General features: G+C 31.7%; 1 protein-coding gene across 4 annotated transcripts in view; it reads right to left on the bottom strand.

Annotated features, from left to right (window-relative positions):
- Nucleotides 1–387: 387 nt before the first annotated feature.
- Nucleotides 388–21,020, bottom strand: part of LOC106869862 (sodium/potassium/calcium exchanger 4) — a 197,954-nt gene continuing 177,321 nt past the window's right edge. For all 4 annotated transcript variants that reach the window (XM_089360055.1, XM_089360059.1, XM_089360056.1 and 1 more), the window contains 5 exons: nucleotides 19,920–19,998; nucleotides 14,111–14,225; nucleotides 13,360–13,472; nucleotides 10,383–10,448; nucleotides 388–9,907 (listed from right to left, as the gene is read on the bottom strand). In XM_089360055.1, coding sequence (XP_089216181.1) covers nucleotides 9,761–9,907; nucleotides 10,383–10,448; nucleotides 13,360–13,472; nucleotides 14,111–14,225; nucleotides 19,920–19,998 — 520 coding nt within the window. In that variant the 3' untranslated portion in view covers nucleotides 388–9,760. The remainder of the gene's footprint in view (nucleotides 9,908–10,382; nucleotides 10,449–13,359; nucleotides 13,473–14,110; nucleotides 14,226–19,919; nucleotides 19,999–21,020) is intronic.

The raw sequence follows: 21,020 nt of genomic DNA, 5'->3' as shown, positions 1-21,020 counted from the left end.
TAAGACTTTGGTTGACCTAAGGCTATAGTAGAAGACACTTGCTCAAGTTGCCACACAGTAGGACTGAACTCAAAGCCATGAGGCTGGAAAGCAAGCTTCTTACTACACAGCCATGCCTGTGCCTTTACACAGACACATATGCGCCTGTGCAATATATTCATGTTTCTAAACACAGTCAGTCCAGAAGAGATATTATCTCTGGACAAATACACCTGATTTGCCTTTTGTGATGTGTTTACATTAATTATGATTCATAAATGGCAATTTTAATCTACTAATATTGCTTCTGTAGCATATAATGATAAAAAAATGTAAATTTAACTATTCTTTTTCAAAAAATAAAAAAAAATTGCAACTACATTAAAAGCTAATGAAAAAGAAAAAAAATTCAAATTTTCAATCTTTATTACCACAATATAGCGACTATTAAGTGGAGACTAGATCTTCCTCTCCTTAGTATACAATATTACAAGAAATAGACTTTACCAGCGTCATTTGGCTATGAGCGAAACAGCTCAAATTTAGACACCTAGCTGCCGTCTTAGGAAAAAGGTTTAGTAAAATTTCTCAAAGATCAGTTTTGAAGGAAAAATTTCTTCAAATAAATTTACAAAGAAATAACGGTTTTAAAACAGTTTCAACAAGTTTTAAAAATTCCAACATTTTGAATAAAAATAATATATTTTCACATTTTATTTTTGCAGTTTTGAGAAAGATAAAACAAATTGTATTGTAATAGCTGAGTTGAATAAGCTTCAAAATTAATTTAGTTCATTGTTATTGTTAGTTATAAACAGATTCATTAATAAATGCTGAGAAATGTTGGCAAGGAAACATTTTCACAGAAAGCAAAATTTCCAAAACTTTGTTTTGCGTTTTTTGGTAATTTGAAACTAAAAGTTCAAATTACTTTGAAAATATCTGTGAAAAATAAATGGGAATTGAAGAATAAAATATTGAAGCAGGATTGTAAATTTTCATATCAAACTCAATATGTATATATATGTATATATATATGTTGTATGTAATTGAAAAATTTGGATAAAGGCGAGGAAAATAGAATAATACAAAATCTTAGTAATATCTCACTTTACATTTGATAAAATGGATTCCATGCAAAGTACATTGTAAACAGACTGAGCAATTTCCGATCATCTTGTCAACATAGTTATACTCACGCGTTATCAATGTAGCAAACCGTTATCAATGTAGCAAATTAGTTGTGTGAGAAAAGACGTTTGTTTTCTGGTATGAAACACATAGAAAATGTAATCTAATATGGTTCATTGAGCATATCAATTGACATACATTCACTTATTACGGTTCAATAATTCAGTCTCTCATCAATACGTACATGCTCAAAAGAGACAAGTAAATTTATTAATGCTGTTATTATTGATATTATTATTATTGTTATTATTATCATTATTATTATTGTTGTTATTATTATCATTATTATTATCTTTATTATGTAGTAAGTATTAGGAGTAGTAGATGATGTTGGAAGTGCTAGTAGTTAAAGAAATATTTCAAGTTATTACAACTACAGTCATCAACTAAATATCATATAGATTAACCATCTATGCTATTGAATATTGATTATAGTTTGTTTTAGTTTCCTCTTAGTATATAATTCTTTAGAAAAATTCATTAACATGCTTAAAAGTTTGAGTAATAAGAGTATTTAATTAACAGATTTTAGAGATAAAGTGAGACATTGTTAGTAATTAGTAACTTGGAAGTAAATTTAATTAATAAAGAAATAGATTTCAAAAAAGAAAAAAAATTGAGATAAAATTGTATAAACAGCTGCATGTAGGAGATGATTTATAAAGAAAGATATGGGCTGTGTGACATATTCTTACACCGGTTTCAACTTTTTGGGAGTTTAAACAAAAGTATTCATTGATTAATCATGAATAGTGGTTTTACCTACATTTCTCTAAGTAAATTATCTATTGTCATTGTAATTTAATAGAAATACAGAAATTACTTGGAACGTAGTGGACGGTACAGGGGGAAAAGAGAGGGGTACAATTCTGAGTGTGCAAAGTCTGGAGTAAAGAAATAAAAATAATAAAATGTAACACATAGTTAACGTAGACTCATAGTTCAAAATATAGACTAGAGTTTTCAAATCAACATGGAAAAATTGCAGAAGTCAGTCCTTAATATTTGAGACAATGATTCTATATACCGTGACACTATTTTAACTGACAATTAGAGAAATCATGTGAAATACATCATATATATATATATATATATATATATATATATATAGAGAGAGAGAGAGAGAGAGAGAGAGAGAGAGAGAAAGAGAGAGAGATACATATACATATATACATACATACATATATACACATGTATACATACCCACACACTTGATAGGTCGTTAGATGTATACACATACATATATGATGTAAACACAATGGGCAATAAAAAGAAACACAGCAAGAACATATATGCATCTTGTTACAAATTTGTATAAATGCAAAGAAACCCATAAATAAGACCACTTAATATTATGAGCTCTTAGTTATAAGCTGCAGGAGCATCTGAGCTGCTTTGCAAAAAGATACGTGCATTCACACACACACACACACACATACACACACACACACACATACACACACACACACACATACACACACACAGGGACAAAACATTTTTAGTTGTGTAAAGCATTGTATAATAAGAATGGTAATAAGGTTATTTAGAAGAAATGAAGGTATTGTTCAATAGTACAGGTACAGAAAATCTTCAAAATTTTCCAAGGAAATGAAATGAAATACAATGAAATAAAATGAAATGAAATATTCATGTTATTACATTTAAGAATCTCTCTAGCACTCAAGAATGCAGTACTTCTAGAAGCACTTTATATCATTCCATTTTGGTGGAAAATTTGAAGACTTTCTGTACCTGTATATGATTAAACTAATTTCTTCAAATTAATCTTATTATGATGACTGAACATGAATATATATATATATATATATATATATATATATATATATATATATATATATATATACATATATAATATGTATATACTCATATGCATATATGTATATACATATTTACATATATCGTATATATATAAATATATATATCTATACAAATAAACATATAAAGTATATATTTACATAAAGCATACATAAATTTACACACACACACATATATATATATATATCCATGTATATATTATATATATACATACATGCATGTTGCATATGTACATATATATATATATTTGCATACATACATATATAAAACACATTAGATGATATACATTTGTCTATACATACAAGCACACAGTCTCCTTCTGATACTTATTCATTATACATGAGTAATGTTCCAGGTCTGTAACTGAAATGACGGGTATTGAATATATACGACCAAGATTACCCAACTTTTACCCTCAACTTTTTCTCAACTCTATTCCAAATGGTGTAATCATCCTGCATGTCTCCTGTTCTTATATATATGATCATATCTCTTAGCTGAGTGGTACACATTTTTCAATCATAATTACATTATATGGTTTCAGTTCTTTGTTATTGTATAGTAAATGATTTCTTTACAGATTTGGTGATATTTAAACTATATTCTCATATAATGGTATCTATATCTCATTTAAAATCTTCACTGAACTCATTGAATAGGTTTTCAGATTGTGTAGTATTTATCAATTTAATATTTTTTTTTTCAGTTAATTTACCATCATTTAAATGTCATTCGGAAATGTGAAAATACAAGATTGTAAATACACTCACTAGCTAAAAAGAAATATTTATCAAATAAGTTTTTAAATGTAAGTTGAAAAAATGCCAAAGAATATGACAATTGGTTGATGTAGCAGCTGGTTTCATGAACATTCTGTTGAAGAATATGTTTGAGTAAATAGTTTGAACCTTTTTGTTACTAATTTTCTCTGAATTTTGTTGCTTATGAAAAAAAAAATCCACTTTCATGCTTGGTGTTAAAACTGTGCTCTCCAGAAATTTAGGCTAAATCTCTATTGATCTATTTGTGGAAAAATAAAACAACTTTTTAATATTGAAGTTGAGTGCTATTAGAATTAATTTAATTCAGTTATTTTGTGTTTTAATTTAAGAATTCAGTTGAAAAAATGTCAGTAAATTTTAGAATTACTAATTGGTTCAAAATTTTGTAAATAATAGTAAAATTTATAGATTGATTGATTTATTTATTTTGTCAAGGAAGTTGATTATGAATTCCAGCAGTCACTGACTCTAATCTCATTTTATATGTTCTGCCTCTTTGATTTTCCTGAGGTTCCACTGCAGTTCTTTGTCTAGAATGGAAACCGAATGATATGATTTGTATATTGACTAATGAAAACATACTAATAAAAATCGCAATAGGAAAAATGAGGTGAATAATCTGGAAACTACTTGAGCAATTACTCTGCATTTCAGAAAAACAAAGGTGTTGAAATTATATGGTGTTTTATGTCTGTCTAAAGGGTAACGCAATGACCCTGGTGGGGAGCAAACCATATCCATTGAGAGAGAAAACAAGCTGTTTACATATGTACATCAATTGATATTTATTATTTTATAGAGCAATTTAACTATCTGGAACAATAAATACACACATGTCCACACCCAGTTAAAAAATATAGAAAATTCTTTAGTCAATCCTTGCTTAATTACCTGCAAATTAATTGTTTAATATATTGATCACAAATATATTTTGTTAGTGACCTCAGCTAATTGGTAGCAGCGTTTGTTACCAGTTTTTATCTTTTTTCTTTCTTTTTTTTTTTATTTGCTTACAAAACATGGAAACAAGGAAAAAAGCTTAGCTAGAAAATAGCTGTTTGTTGTTTTGTTCACTATGAAGCACCAAAAATCAATCAAAATGACTTACAAATAGAAAAGGACTTGTAAATTGAGATAAATAAGATGCAAAGGGACAAACAATTATGTTCAGAGTAAAAAGAAAAACAAAATATAAAAGGGGAAAAAAAAAAACATGATTTGTCAAGGACACATTTAACAGTTTATTCATGACTGAATTAATTGGCATTTTCAGTAAATATATGTAAATATATGTAAATGCTTGAGGGTATTTACTAGGGAAGGTGGTAAATATGAACCACCTAGCACCCATTGTATTAATTCTTTCTCTCTTTATAACCCCCACCCCACCTCTCTCACTTTATAATATCTCATGCAAATGCACGCGCACACACACACACACACACACATACGCACAAATATATGTGCGCATGTATATAAGATATAATTATACATATATGTGCATGTATGTATGCATGTATATATATGTGTGTGTTTGTATGAATGTGTGTGTGAATATATACACACATTTATATACACATATTTACACATATATATACACACATACACACACATATACATACATGTATGCAGGTATATGTAAATTTTTCAACATATTTGTGTGTGTGTGTGTGTGTGTGTGTGTGTGTGTGTGCAAAGTGATGAAATCTTTTGAGTTTAATATACTAAGAAATAGATAAAGCCCTTTGACACATATAACATATCAAGCGTTCTATCGACAAGCAAACAGCAAAATGTGGTCATTTTCACTTTACATCACTAACAACATCTTATATCACCAATGACAAACAAACAGCTGAGCTGAGAGTGTTGTCATTTAATATTAGGTAAGACGGTTAGCTAGGATGCATCAGAAGCTAACAGCACAATATATAAAATATTTGACATCGATTTTAATAATAGAGTTGTGACAATGAGTAAAGTATGGGTTGAAAATGGACACAATAGAATACTGAACTATAAGAAATAAGGACAGTAAGCTATAAATACTTTATAGGAAGTAACAAAAAGTCCCGTTGTACTGCACACACACACACACACACACACACACACACACACACACACACACACACACACACACACACACACAAACACACAAATACACATGCACACACACATACATAAAAACACACACTCAAACACACACACATGTATAAATAGTATGCATGTATATATACATATATATATCATATATATATATATATATATATTGGTTAATAAAACGAATGGTTGAAACAATTGTTGTGAATTCTCGTATATCCCATCTTCTGTCTTTCATTTGCCATATACATACATACATACATATATATATATATATATATATATATATATATATATATATATATATATATATATATATGTATGTATGTATGTATATACACGTGCATACATTGAAATGCCTATATATATTTATACACATGCATTAATTTAAATTAATATATATATGTGCACATGTTGACCGTTGACTGAACACTATTCAATTTTTTTTTTTTTTTTCTCCGTGTTTTTCTCCTTGTCTCCGTATTCTTTCTGTTGAAGAGCGTAGCTCGAAACGTCAAAGACTTTCCGTATTCCCGAGCGTCATACTAATATATACTTTTGTTATTTACACCACCTGTCCTCGTCTGTTGTTATTTTTTGTATATTCTCCCATATATATATATATATATATATATATATATATGCATATACACAAGCATAAAGTTAAATGAATAAACACACATACACACACACTTGTATAACAGTGGATAGGTTGTACTTGTTACTACTATCCCTAAGTGAGAGAGAGGGAGTGAGAGAGAGGGAGTGAGAGAGAGAAAGAAAACTCAAATAGGTTATTTGTAGAGTAGAAATGTATAGTGGAAATTGGTAGATTTTATGCCTTACACTGATCCACAGTTTGATCCTTAGTAAGGGTGCTTCAAACTGACTTGTCCAAAGAATCCCTTGTATAGGGCTCAGATGTTAAACTACTGGTTACTGTAAGGTATTGAACCTTTGTATTCACACACTATATATACATACATATATATATCAGGGTTTTATAAAATTGTGTATAGATAAATATATCAGTCAATCAGATTTCAACATTGTCTTATTTCACATTTTATTAATGCATTTTTACAATATTACATATTACAAGTACTTTCGTGTTTTATAACAATCTTCAGGTAGTATCAACATTAACAAACAGCTAATTAGCTTCACATTTGACAACTGTAGTGAAAGAACATTTAATGCTTTCTGATAGGCTCTATCAGATTGAAAAGCTTACAAACTCTATTGAAAATCAGACTAAGCTGGGATTTGATTGACTAGTGTGTGTGTGTGTGTGTGTGTGTGTGTGTGTGTGTGTGTGTGTGTGTGTGTAGTGTGCCACATGTGTGTGTGTACATGTGTGTGCAGTATATATATATATATATATATATATAACCAAGCAAAAATAAAATCCAGCAAAAATCGTTTAAAAAAGAGGATATATAGTGGTTTGTTTATTTACATGGTAAGCACGTCAGCAAAAATGGTTGAAATACAGCAGCATGCTCACATATTTTTGGATAAGAAAGAAAAGATGGAATTTTGGATTTCCAAATAACAAGCTTCATTGCTTTTGTTGAATGATTTTTCAACAAAAGGACAATAAATTAAATTTAGAAGAATTTTAGGTGTTTGAGTTTGATTCAGTAGTATTCAAATATCGTTAATTGGCATTAAGTCACCACTACCACCACACACACACAAACACACACGCACGCACACACACACAAACACACACGCACGCACACACACACACACACACACATACACACAGAGACATAAATAACATACATATATGTTGACATATGCACACTGTATTTTGGTACAGTTATATTGTTGATTTATAAATTAAACACAAGAGCCATAGCAAATGACTAATCAATTTCTTCTAGAGTTAATTGTATTAAAACCCTATCTACTGTTCTTTGATATCCTACTTGATACCCTATCTTGATACCATGCTTCAGCGAAACAAGAGTATCAAGAAAGCAAAGTATATCACTTTGATGATTTTGATAAAACTAGGGAATAAATTAGTGGATAGGCATAGTTCATGTGTTTCATTTATTAGAAATAGCCCATAAAGATGTATCAAATACAATGTATTTATGTATATAAATATGTGTATGTATATGTCTGTTATTTAAGCAAGACTAAGCTCCATTTTTTTATTTGTTTTAAAAAAAGGATTTATCACATTTCTTTCATGGTCCCTTATATTTCATTGGAATCTTATAATATTCAAAGTTCATTCTTATTTCAAGACCTTCTCAGAACTATTTTTCAAATATTCTTGGATTATTATTATTATTATTATTATTATTATTATTATTATTATTATTATTATTATTATTATTATTATTATTATTATTATTTATTTATTTATTTATTTATCCATTTATTTCTGTAAAAAAATTTTATATCAACGGTTGGGACATTTGAAATTTGATACTAAGAAATGAGAGAAGCAGACAGACAACAAAATTTTCAATGATCCTAATGTAAGATTTTAAACAGCAATAACAATTGCCTCTACAATTATTTCAGATGAACAATTTAGAGAAGGTCTTGAAACTGGAAGAGATCCTTAGAAACGTATTGTTCCAAATGGAATGTACTGCAATAAACACGTTATTTTAAGAAGTCTTTAATATAAAATTTAAAACTAGAGCATAGTTAAGGTTTCAACAATAAATGTTTTAAATGTAAAATAAAAACTAAAAAAAAACCAAAATGACTTTAGCCGTAGACCCAGCTATAAGGTCACAAAGATAGCTAAATCCCAACATAATTAATGATGTAATTCTGAGTGGATTATGAAACAACTGTAACCTCTATGGAAATATTAAAACTCTTTGCCTCTTGCCTCTGTTTTATTTGTTTATATATATGTGTGTGTGTGCGTGTGTGTGCGTGTGTGTGTGTATGTGCATGTGTAATTACATACAAGTAATTTAAATTGATAATAAAAGTATAGCTTTCATTAAAAACAAAACTGATTATGTGGACATTGGTGATAATAATCATTTAACAGCTTAGTCTTACTTCATCTCCACTTTTCCTTAATTCTTTTTTACTATTATCATTATTATTATTATTATTATTATTATTATTATTATTATTATTATTATTATAGCTGTTAATATTAACTAACTTTGAGAGATTCTGGCAAAATAATGTTACAGCAATTGTTTGAGTTAATCAGGGACTAATATTTTCAAGAAAAGCAAAAGGAGTTAAGGAATATATTAAAACATATCTGACTGAATTAAATAATAAATAAATAAATAAATGTGATGACAGTGATGATGAGAGATCCTGCTGGCCATCAGAATGAAAATGTGTAGGATATTAATATCCAGTAACAGATGATAGCAACAGCATTTGTAGTAGCAGATCTGGTGGTGGTGGTGGTGGTAGTGTATTTTTAGTAGTATTTATAGTAGTAGAGTCTGTAGTATTAGTAGTAGTAGTAGTAGTAAAAAAAATTGTTGTAATAGAAAGGGTTGAAATTTTAATAACTACATTTTAAAGATATTTTGCTCATGAGTATTCTAACGATGTGTTTCCCAAAATTAGGAAAAAATTGTTCTTTAGAATATGTCGGCACTTCCGGTACAGTATTTCAGTTCTGCGGCAATAAAAAGTGGTTTATTCTAATGCCGTTTGGATGTTTGTCCTCATTGCATTAAAATTGCATTCAATTAACAAATGGTGGTTCTATATTTACAGAGAATGGATGTTAATGTTTTAAAGATAACTAACTACCATTCCTGCAATAATGTTGGCAATGAATGCAAATAAAAAGGAAAATGAGAGGCAGTGAAGGCCGATAATCAGTGTTAGGCATTGATTTGTTGTCAGTGGTGTGTCATTCACTCAGTGCACATAGGGAGGTTAACAAAGCCAAGGACATTGCATTCAATCATAACTGACAAGACTAAGTAGATAGCATAGGTAACAAGACAAGCGATCCCAACGTAGCGGTTAAGATACCAGCCGGCTTTTCTGATAGCACTAACCTACAAAGTAAAAAGAAATATCATTAAATAAAATTTTGTTGATCATTAATTGATCATGTTAATTATTAATACATTATATTTATTGATCATATAGATTATTAAATTATATTTATTGATATTTTTAGACCAGTAATTTTAAAAAATTTTAGTTAAAAACTATTGATAATCACTACCTTGTTGTTAAAAGTGGAAACAAGGTTTTAGAGGTTCTGAAGACACTCGCATAAGGTGCTATGCAGTGAGACTGAACCTCAAAAGATGTGGTTGGAAAGCAAGCTTCTTACCACAGAGCCACACCTGTACCTATGTATATTGTTTATTTTTAGAATAACATTGTAGGGTAGGTGTGAGCAGTCAGATCTGGCCAGTTTAAATATAAAACAGGTAGAGTATTTGAGGTGGGTATGGCCTGTTTAAATGCTATAGTGTTAACAAAGCAAAGTAATTGAAAGAGATAAATGTTATTAGTACTTACGGTTGCAATCACTGTAATAAACAGCAATAAAATTGAGTAGACCATCCCGTTACTGTTAATATGCACCTAAAATACAAATAATATAATGTGAATGTCATAAGAATTTATAACCTTTTGAGAGAATATGAAATAATTCTCTTCTAGAATAGCAGATCTCTAAGTGCATAAAGCTATAACTGATATCCAAAAGGGATTTTTAACCCAATATTCAAAAGCTAACACATGCACACACACACACACACACACATTATGTATATGTGTATATATATATATATATATATATACGATGGGCTTCTTTCAGTTTCCATCTACTAATTCCCCTCACAAGGTCTTGGCCTGAGGCTATAGTAGAAGGCACTTGCCCAAAGTGCCACACAGTGGTACTGAACCCAAAACTGTGTGGTTGGGAAGCAAACTTCTTACCACACAGCCACATCTGTGCCTCATATATACAGTAGAACCTTGCAGTACGAGTGCACCATTGTGCTAGTAGTTTGCTGTATGAACTAAGACTTGTGCAAATTTTTGTCTTGAAGTGCGAGTGGAAATCCACAGTACGAGCACACAAATAGTCCCATCTTTAAGGTAATTCAGTTAATAAAACCAGTTATATATTTCCTTTGTATTGTCTTTTTTATAACTGTCATTTTACTTGTAACTACGCCTTTCCTGTTTTAAAACCCTTAAAAAATTATTTTTTAGTGGTTTTTGGGAGTTGGAACAGATTAATTATATTTTAGTTAATTTCAATGGGGAAAACTGATTTGTAAAATTAGTAAATCATAATACGAGCTTGGTCATGGAATGAATTAAACTCATACTGCGAGGTATCACTGTTACCGGCCATGACGAAGGGAAATAGCCCTGAAACTCGAGTCGCCTTTATATATTTATATTTATATATTTATATATTTGATCCTTTAAATTGAACACTCAATATTTCATCTACATTCAATACTTTCTTTCATGGTGTCATCCATTTTTATTTTATTTTATTTTATATTATATATTGTATATTCCATATTCTATACCCCACATTGGTTCTGCAGGAATATAGATAAAACATAAAAAACAGACAGTGTTGGAACTCTTTTAAACTAAATAATATATTCCTCTATACACAATCATACAAAAAACCCACCTTTTTTGTATTTATTTTTACTCGCATATATATATATATATATATATATATAATACAAATAATAAATGAGTATATGCATATATACGTACATGTATGTACATACCTACATCTACCTGTATATATAGATGCATATCTGGGTACAGGACGTTGCAAACAAAACGTAGACAAAATGATAAACAGAGTACAGAAAACACAGAGGCCACATAGAGAACATTTCCTTCATCAGCTGCCACCATTCTAACACTGGTGTTTCGAACACACAGGAAGAAAGAGAGAGAGAGAGAGTGACTAAAAACATTAGAAGTGCAATACTGTAATCTTAAAAGTAAGCAAGTACTTGTGGTGAAGGAATTTTTAGCTATAAACAAAACAGTCATCACAGAAGTAAATTATTATTGCAGAAACCTAATAACTGAGTTGTTGAACTACAGAAACCATTTGGCTGTTTTTCTCACACATTCACTGTTATTGCTGTTACACTTTCTTAAGTTGCAACAGTAATAATAGTCATTGCTGCCTGTAAACTAAGGTGCAAACAGTCATTGCTGGTGGTACACTAACTAAATTCCAATTATAAACTGCATCGTTCTAAAGTAACTTGTAAGTATTTCAGAAATTAATGAAACTATGAAGAATATCAGTGAAATATCTGGAATTCCAAGGAAAGGAGGCATAACTGTGTGGTTAAAAAGCTCGCTTTCAACTATGTGGTCTTCAGTTAAGTTCCACTCTGTGACAACTTGGGCAAGTGTCTTCTGCTATAGCCCCAAGCTGACCAATGCCTTGCAAGTGAATTTGGTCCATGGAAACGGTGAGGAAGTCCATTGTATATAAATCCCCACTGGATGCAAAGCAAAGATAAAAACAAATTTCTTTATTTAAGAATTTTTGTCTTTTTATGAACTATTTTACAAATTAAAACCAGCATGAAGATGCATGTATATGTATTCACATATTCTGCATACATGCACACACACATAAAAGTACAATATACATACATTTGGCACAGCTGACTGGGCATTTGACTGTTTCCATAACAATAGATTTTGGCATTGTGGGCAAATACACACAGGTACACACATAGAGGCACAGAGAGAGAGAGAGAGAGAGAGAGAGAGAGAGAGAGAGAGAGAGAGAGAGAGAGAGAGAGAGAGAGAGAGAGAGAGAGAGAGAGAGAGAGAGAGAGAGAGAGAGAGAGAGAGAGAGAGAGAGAGAGAGAGAGAGAGAGAGAGAGAGAGAGATTATGAATTCTATGTCTAAGTGAGTATCAAAACGGTGGTGCCACATAAATAGAACTAAACTGACAGCACGAAAATGTCTCATACCCATTACACTGCATAATACGATCTTTATCCTTGAGTAGCAACTGTTATTTCCTATTTACTAACCCCTAGGAAGTATGAAAAATAACTAATGCTTCCTTCAAACTTTGCTTTTGTTACATTTATTCAAACCCCCAAAGAATCCATCTCAACATATGGCTACGATATTCCCCCCACCCACTACTCCTGTTCATGGTCAGTGATGCGCGTATTGTCAGCCACTAATGGACATGCTCAAGTGGTTAAGGTCAAGCAACTGACAAAGAAATCTGTGGTATTGAGCTGAATATTTGCTATAACAATATTTCTGCTTCAGCAACTTGATCCTGAGTCTGTCTGAAATGTAATGGAGAGTAGGTCAGTTTCAAAACATTGGTGTCCAGATCAAAGAAGCAAAGTTTGAAGGGAATAGTAGTCTTTTCCTTTGATTTCTAGATAGAAACAAATAGGAAATAACACTTACTGACCAAAAAAAAAAAAAAAAATTGTTACACAGTAAAGTAATAATTCTTACATAAGATCCTGGATCAACGAGAGCTGTTTGGATGAACCAAGGGAGGGCAAGTCCCAAAAGAATATCAAACACATTGCTTCCAATAGAATTTGACACGGCCATATCACCCATTCCTGTAAAAATAAAATACCAATCATTCACATAAATTATAGGATACTTATTTAACAACTGAAAATCTGAAGAAGCTCTACCCAGTGACTAATAATTCTTATGTAGAATTCCTCAATTTTGATAATATTTAAATATATATCTGATTACATTAGTAATATAATTGGTGTTTTGTTTTTAGTGCTGGTGCCTCATTAAAAGCACTAGTGATGGTGCTGTATAAAAAGCACCAGTACTGTTGTCATGTAAAAAGCACTGGTGGTGTCACATAAAAAGCACTGATAGTGCCATTTTAAAAACACTGATAATGCCACATAAAAATCACTGGTGTTAGTGCCAACATAAAAAGCACCCAGTAAATCCTGGTGTTAGGAAGGGCCAGAGAAAATTGTAGTTGATATTTAGGTGAGAAATGTGAATGACAAGAAGAGGGGAGTGTATATTTCACAGCTTTTGAAAAAAAAAATTAGAAAGAAAAATGTGTAGCCAGGATAACAGAGATGTTGAAGTTAAGGGTTTAAAAATTTGTGTCTTGAAGAGGAATGGGTTGAGGGATTTGCATGGGAATGATGAGTGGTATTTAATTCTTAATTATAGTGGCTTAATTTTAAAGTATTTAATTGGTGTGTAAAAAGATGTTTACCTTGTCTAACAACATAGACACTTGCCATAGCATCAGGAATGCTTGTGCCGGCAGCCAAAAATGTGATACCCATTACACTGTCAGGAATTTTCAATGTGAATCCAATCAAGGTGACCTGGTAAAAATCAGAAGTGAGATTTTGAAAACCTATGGAGAAAATAATTCTAAAAATATGTATTTATCTACAAGAAAACAGTAATTGTGGTATAAAAAGTGTCCATTTCTTTCAAAAGGTCTCAGTATTATAAAGCTATTCCATAATTTCCCTTTAAGACTTCTTATCCTCATTATCATTTAATGATGTGTCTGCAATGACGATCTGTGAGGATGGGGCCCTTAGCTGGATGTCGACAAGACATTGAAAGGTCTCAGTCAGCGGTGAACTGTCTCTGCACAAATGGGTCTGTAGTGAGCCCCTATGGTCTGCCTAGCTGATTCTGTTGCCCTCCGGAATCAGTCCTGCAAGTGCTGTTGGTGCAGGTGGTGATCTTGATGTACCATTGTAACCCTTGGGCAGCCACTGCATGATCGAACATCTGTGCTGTTTGTGGCATTGCATTATTCCCTCAGCTGCTCAATTGTCTGAATACTGCAGATCAAATCATTAGCAATGACTTTATGGAGACATCTGATGGCTTGCTACCTCTGATTTTGTATCAGTCTTGGTTAGTATGCTTGCTGTGTTCAGGAAACGAATGACAGGCTGGTTAATTTGGGTCCAGTTTATACCCAATGAGTCAACGTTTTTGTACGTGCATCATGCTTTTCATAAAAATGCATTCGTGAGTATTACCATCTTCACAAAAAGTGAGCAAGTTCAAACCCTACATGCAATCCTTGTGTTTTCAAAAGAGAGTGGTGTTGTGGGTCAGTGATATCTTCCCAATGTCAAATTACCTAGAAATGTGATAAAATCCATATAATCTCAATATCATGTGTGAAACAAATAATCTTTTACAGTGCAACATTTCTTTTGTAGTTCAGGATATATATACATAAACAAATATACACAGATATACACATATCTCTATATATATATATATATATATGCACACACACATCTACACACACACATCTACACACACACATACACACTGTGTTTTAAGAATGCATATGTCAAAAGAATATGCACTCATATTTGTTAGTAGAGTGGGCGTATTAATCAAAGTATATTGCATTATAGATCAATTTCAGCCAATCTTACAAATTGGTTTCACACTGAGTATTAGACTACTGAATGTTAAATAACAGTGAGGTTAAATAACACCACATGCACTTTAGAAGCAGCAGGTATGGAAAAAATATGGCATTTCTAAAGAGCATGTGGTGTTACTTAATAGCATAATATCCAGTAATCTAATATCCAGTGCAAAACAGATTGGTAAGATTGGTTAAGATAGATCAATAATCCTGTATACTTTGATTAATATATATTTATGTATGCTTGTGTCTTTGTGTTTATTCCCCCATGCCACCACCTGTACTTGTCCCTCTATAATACTGTAGCCTCTCAGCACCTACCATAAAACCACCTTTTCTTCTCCAATACTCCATACCCTATGGAGGGTTTCCTTTTTTCCTTTTCCATTGTTTTCTATCTTGAAACTTACCCGATGACCTCACTGGTGTCAGCAGCATGACAAAAGCACCCAGCAAACTCTGTAAGGTGGTTGGCATTATGAAGGGCATCCAACCATAGAAACCATGCCAAAGTTGGATTCCCTAAAACTATCCAGCTCATGACAGAATGATAAATAGATGTCAAATGATGAAGTGCTTATAACTCTGATTTTCTTATATTCAAATTTAAAATTTTAAATCTAAACAAAATATTTGCAAACTTATATTGCGTCACTTTTTCTATGAAACTATCACACTTCAGAATCTCAAAGAATCTTTTATTAGTCCCCCCCCCCCATAGATTTCATTGGTTCTCAGATATATACCTGTTTCAGATATATACGTTTAAACTGAGATACTTTTCACCTATTTTTATCACCCCTACACATCAAACAGCTTACCCATCATCATCATCATCATTTTAACCTCCACTTTTCCATGCTTGCTTGAATCAGATGGAATTTTATTGAGGCAGATTTTCAAGAGCTCAATGCCCTTCCTGCTGACAATCTCCACCTGTTTGCAAGCACAGTAATATATCCCCACAACCTGACTTATTTTCATGAAATACAGGGTAACAAATGATACCACTTGCATAATAGTGACACTTGTTTACAACTATATATACATACATACATATATATACATACATACATATATATACATATATATATATATATATATATATATATATATATATATATATATATATATATATATATATATATATATATATACATACATATGTATACATATTTATATATATATATATATATATATATATATATATATATATATATATATATATATATATATATATATACACATACATATTTATAAATACACACACACATACATAATCATACATACATATATATATATATATATATATATATATATATATATATATATATATATATATCATCATCATCCTCATTTAACGTCTGCTTTCCTTGCTGGCATGGGTTGGACGGTTTCACTGAGGACTGGCGAGCCAGATGGCTGCACCAGGCTCCAATCTGATCTGGCAGAGTTTCTACAGCTGGATGGCCTTCCTAACGCCAACCCCTCTGAGAGTGTAGTGGGTGTTTTTATGTGCCACCGGTACAAGGGCCAGTCAGGCGGTACTGGCAATGGCCACATGCAAATGGTGTTTTTTACGTGCCACCTGATATATATGTATATATATATATATATATATATATATATATATATATATATATATACTAGCTGGACCTGTGAAAAATTCATGGAAAATAAAAAATGTAAGTATCTGTAAATAGTGTACTGGTGCCATGAGAAATGTTTTTGTATTATGAATGTCTGTCTTTATATTCTGAGTTCAAATTCTGCCAAGATTGGCTTTGCCTTTTGTCCTTTCGGGGTCAATAAATTAAGTGCTAGTTGTGTACTGGGGTCGATTTAATCAACTGACCCTCTCTCCACAAAAATTTCAGGCCTAGAAAAGTATTTTGTAACTGTTACAGAATATAGAAAGTAATGTAACACCAATGACTATATAATCCAACCAAAATATCTCAGTTACACAAATGTAAAAGGAATTACTATTTAACCTTAAAATACATCACACATATTCAAAGAACCTTTTTGGTTTAGTGGTATGGAACTTTTTGCTGGTATTCTTTTATTCTTTTACGTGTTTCAGTCATTTGACGGTGGCCATGCTGAAGCACCACCCTTTAGTTGAGGAAATTGACCCCTGGACTTATTTCCTGTAAGCCTGATGTTTATTCTATCTATTATTTTATCCCTTGTGGGAGCAATTGAGTTTATTTCAGGTATTCTTATTTTAAAGATCATCTCCAACTAATCATTGAGAGGATGTTGGTGGTGTCTTAGTGGAGGCTTGTGCCCTCTGAGTGCTCTTGTTTTTGCTAAAATCATTAACATTTTCATTTTCATTTTCATAATTGTTATTATCATTATTCTATTCACTACAGTTGTTTATATCTTTTGCTTGCACTATCATTATTTGGAGTTATAGAGTTATATATAGATTATACAAGAAAGAAATGAGTAGAAAAAGTAAAACACAAAATAATAACATTTCATTACGTTTATATATATTTGTCTTGTAAGATTCTTGATGTGAAATCATTTGTTGAAACAGATATTGTTATACTTGGAGATGGTTGTATTTTGCCAATTAAAGACATGCACTATACATTCACTTCAGCTTTGTTATTAATAATGATAAAGTTGAAGTAAAGACCAAATATGTAGTGTGTGTGTTTTATTGGCAAAATATGACCATCCCCAAGTATAATAATATAATAGCATTTTACAAATATTGATAATTCTCAGCAAAAGAAATAGATTATGTTGATAAGGGCATATTGGATAATGAGATTATAATTGGAATTCTCTTCATCATAGACCTGCTTCATCAGGATTGACTTGAAACAAAACATCAACAATTACCATTTATCAATAATTTTCTTATCACTCAACATGCTTTGGCACACCAATCTATTTTTATATGCATATAATTAATTTGTGATACTGTTCGGCTCATACCAATCAGACTACTATCTCACATGTTCTGATCAACATGACTTATCATGTAACTAGTTTGCATTCCCATGAGATGCTACTGTTTTCATTTACATTTATCCACTTAAGAAACAGTACAGCCTGTCACAGTGGTATGTAACTTTGTAGAACTGAAGAAAATTAACTAGTTTCCAAAATACAGTTCAACTTCTTCCTTCAGATAGAGACCACTTTTTTTGTTTTGGAGTCTTTTTGTCCATTTTATATTCTTTCACTCTTTTACTTGTTTCAGTCATTTGACTGCAGCCATGCTGGAGCACTGCCTTTAGTCGAGCAGATTGACCCCAGAGCTTATTCTATTGGTCTCTTTTGCTGAACCACAAAGTTAGGGGGACGTAAACACACCAGCACACAAACATATACACATACATACATATATGTATATATACATATACGACGGGCTTCTTCCAGTTTCTGTCTACCAGATCCACTCACAAGGCTTTGGTTGGCCCCAGGCTATAGTAGAAGACACTTGCCCAAGTTGCCACACAGTGGGACTGAACCCAGGACCATGTGGTTGGTAAGCAAGCTACTTACCACACAGCCACTCCTGCATCTAATCATAAAATCTATCAAATATGTATTTCTTTTTATGCAATCACTTAACTATTTCTTCAGTTCATGGTAAAGGGGCAAAAGCCTGTGACTTAGTGGTTAGGGTGTTGCACTCATAATAGCAAGGTCATGGTTTCAATTCCCTGACTTGACAGTGCATTGTATTCTTGAGCAAAACACTTCATTTCATGTTGTTCCAGTCTATTCAGCTGTAAATGTGTAACCCTGAGATGGACTGGCATCCTATTCAAGGGGGATATTGAAATCTTGGTCACTTATACCATGGAGACTGGGTAATTGGCCCTTTGAACCCTGGGATTTGTGACAGTAAGGATAAGGGGTTGATGATGAAGTTGGTATTGAAGTTTTCTTTTCCTATAAGTTAGTCCAGACTTTCACTAATTTATTTTATGTGTGGACTCAAAACGCTTTTTCAGAAACAAAGAAAGGTTCCTTACAGTTTTAACTTTGTTATTTTATTTATTTCTATTTATTTATTATTATTTATTTATCTATTTATTTTTTGCCTAATAGTCTCTCTGGGTGAAAATATTTTCCCTGCATTCTAACAGAAGCTGTCATTCATTAATTGCTACAAGAATCAGAACACAGCATTTTTTAGATTGTCTTATAATACAAGAGGGAGAGAGAAAAAGATAAAGAGAGAATAGCTGACCATGTCAAAGACAACCAGTTTAGCAGAGTTTATATTATATGATATATTATTAGCTAAGACTCTCAACTTTCATAGGTCAGGTTAACCTAGTGTTAACTAAGTGCTGTAGGGTAGGTGTTAGATTGGAAATTTTTGAAAAAAACTTGATAAGAAAAAAGATTACACATTTTACTAGTGTATATATAAATTTCATGTTCCTCAGCTGCATTTACTATTAATAAGATGTTCACCTTATATATATATATATAAAAAAATATATATATTTATATATATATATATATATATATATATATATATATATATATATATATATATGCACACACACACACACACATACACACACATGATAAGGAAATGAAAACATGGAATAGATAAGTGACTTACCATCCAAACCATTAGATAAGAGAAAATAGCAATCCATAGTATAGAAGTAAGGAAGGTTGCAATAAAATATTGTTGAAACCTTTGAAAGAAGAAAAGAAAATAAAGAACAAATGTTAATATGAAAAATAAACAGGCATAAATTCAAAATTTTCCAAAATCTCTATTTATAATTCTTTGTTTTCTCCATTGTTCCTTATAAATCTATCAGCTTGAGTTTAATATGCAATGCATGTGCATAGCAGCACAATTTCACTTTGCTTTGCTAAGTGTGCTGCAAAGGTTTGTGTGAGGAATTGATAAATTCTCATTGATATATATTTTTTTTCATCTGTTGAGTATTTGGAAGATACATCTGATGAGGTATTAATATTGCAGGAGTGGCTGTGTGGTAAGAAGCTTGCTTTCCAACCACATGGTTCCAGGTTCAGTCCCCCTGCATGACACCTTGAGTAAGTGTCTTCTACTATAGCCTTGGGCTGACCAAAGCCTTGTAAGTGGATCTGGTAGACTGAAACTGAAAGAAGCCCATTGTATATATATATATATATGTATATATATATGTGTGTATGTGTTTGTTATTTGTGTCTGTGTTTGTCCCCACCACCACCGCTTGACAACCGATGTTGGTCTGTTTATGTCCCTGTAACTTAGCAGTTTGGCAAAAAGAGACCGATAGAATAAGTGCTAGGCTTACAAAGAATAGGTTGAGGGGGTCAATTTGTTTGACTGAAGGTGGTGTTCCAGCATGGCTGCAGTCAAATGACTGAAACAAGTAAAAGAATTAAAGAATATAATAAGACATTTTTTAATGTCAAGATATAAAATGGGTAAAGACCCCTTTTGGTTATGAATGACCATGGGATTGCACCTAGAAAGTTACTCTCTGAGGCACAAGTCTGGGCAAGGTTGTTTATGGAAGACCAGCTGTCACCCCTGCATACTGGTCTCCCCTGTTATCCAAGGGAAAGGCAAAGGCCAATACAGCTTGGTATCGGTGATATTGTCACTCATTTCTACAGTTGATCGAACTGGAATAACATGAAATAAAGTGTCTTGCTCAAGAACACAACACACAGCCTGATCTGGGAATTTAACTCACCA

Source organism: Octopus bimaculoides, chromosome 11 (genome assembly GCF_046866305.1).
Source record: "Octopus bimaculoides isolate indiv1 chromosome 11, ASM4686630v1, whole genome shotgun sequence".
Classification (NCBI taxonomy): domain Eukaryota; kingdom Metazoa; phylum Mollusca; class Cephalopoda; order Octopoda; family Octopodidae; genus Octopus; species Octopus bimaculoides.
Note: the sequence above shows the minus strand (reverse complement) of the source record. Positions and strands in the feature narration are given on the sequence as shown.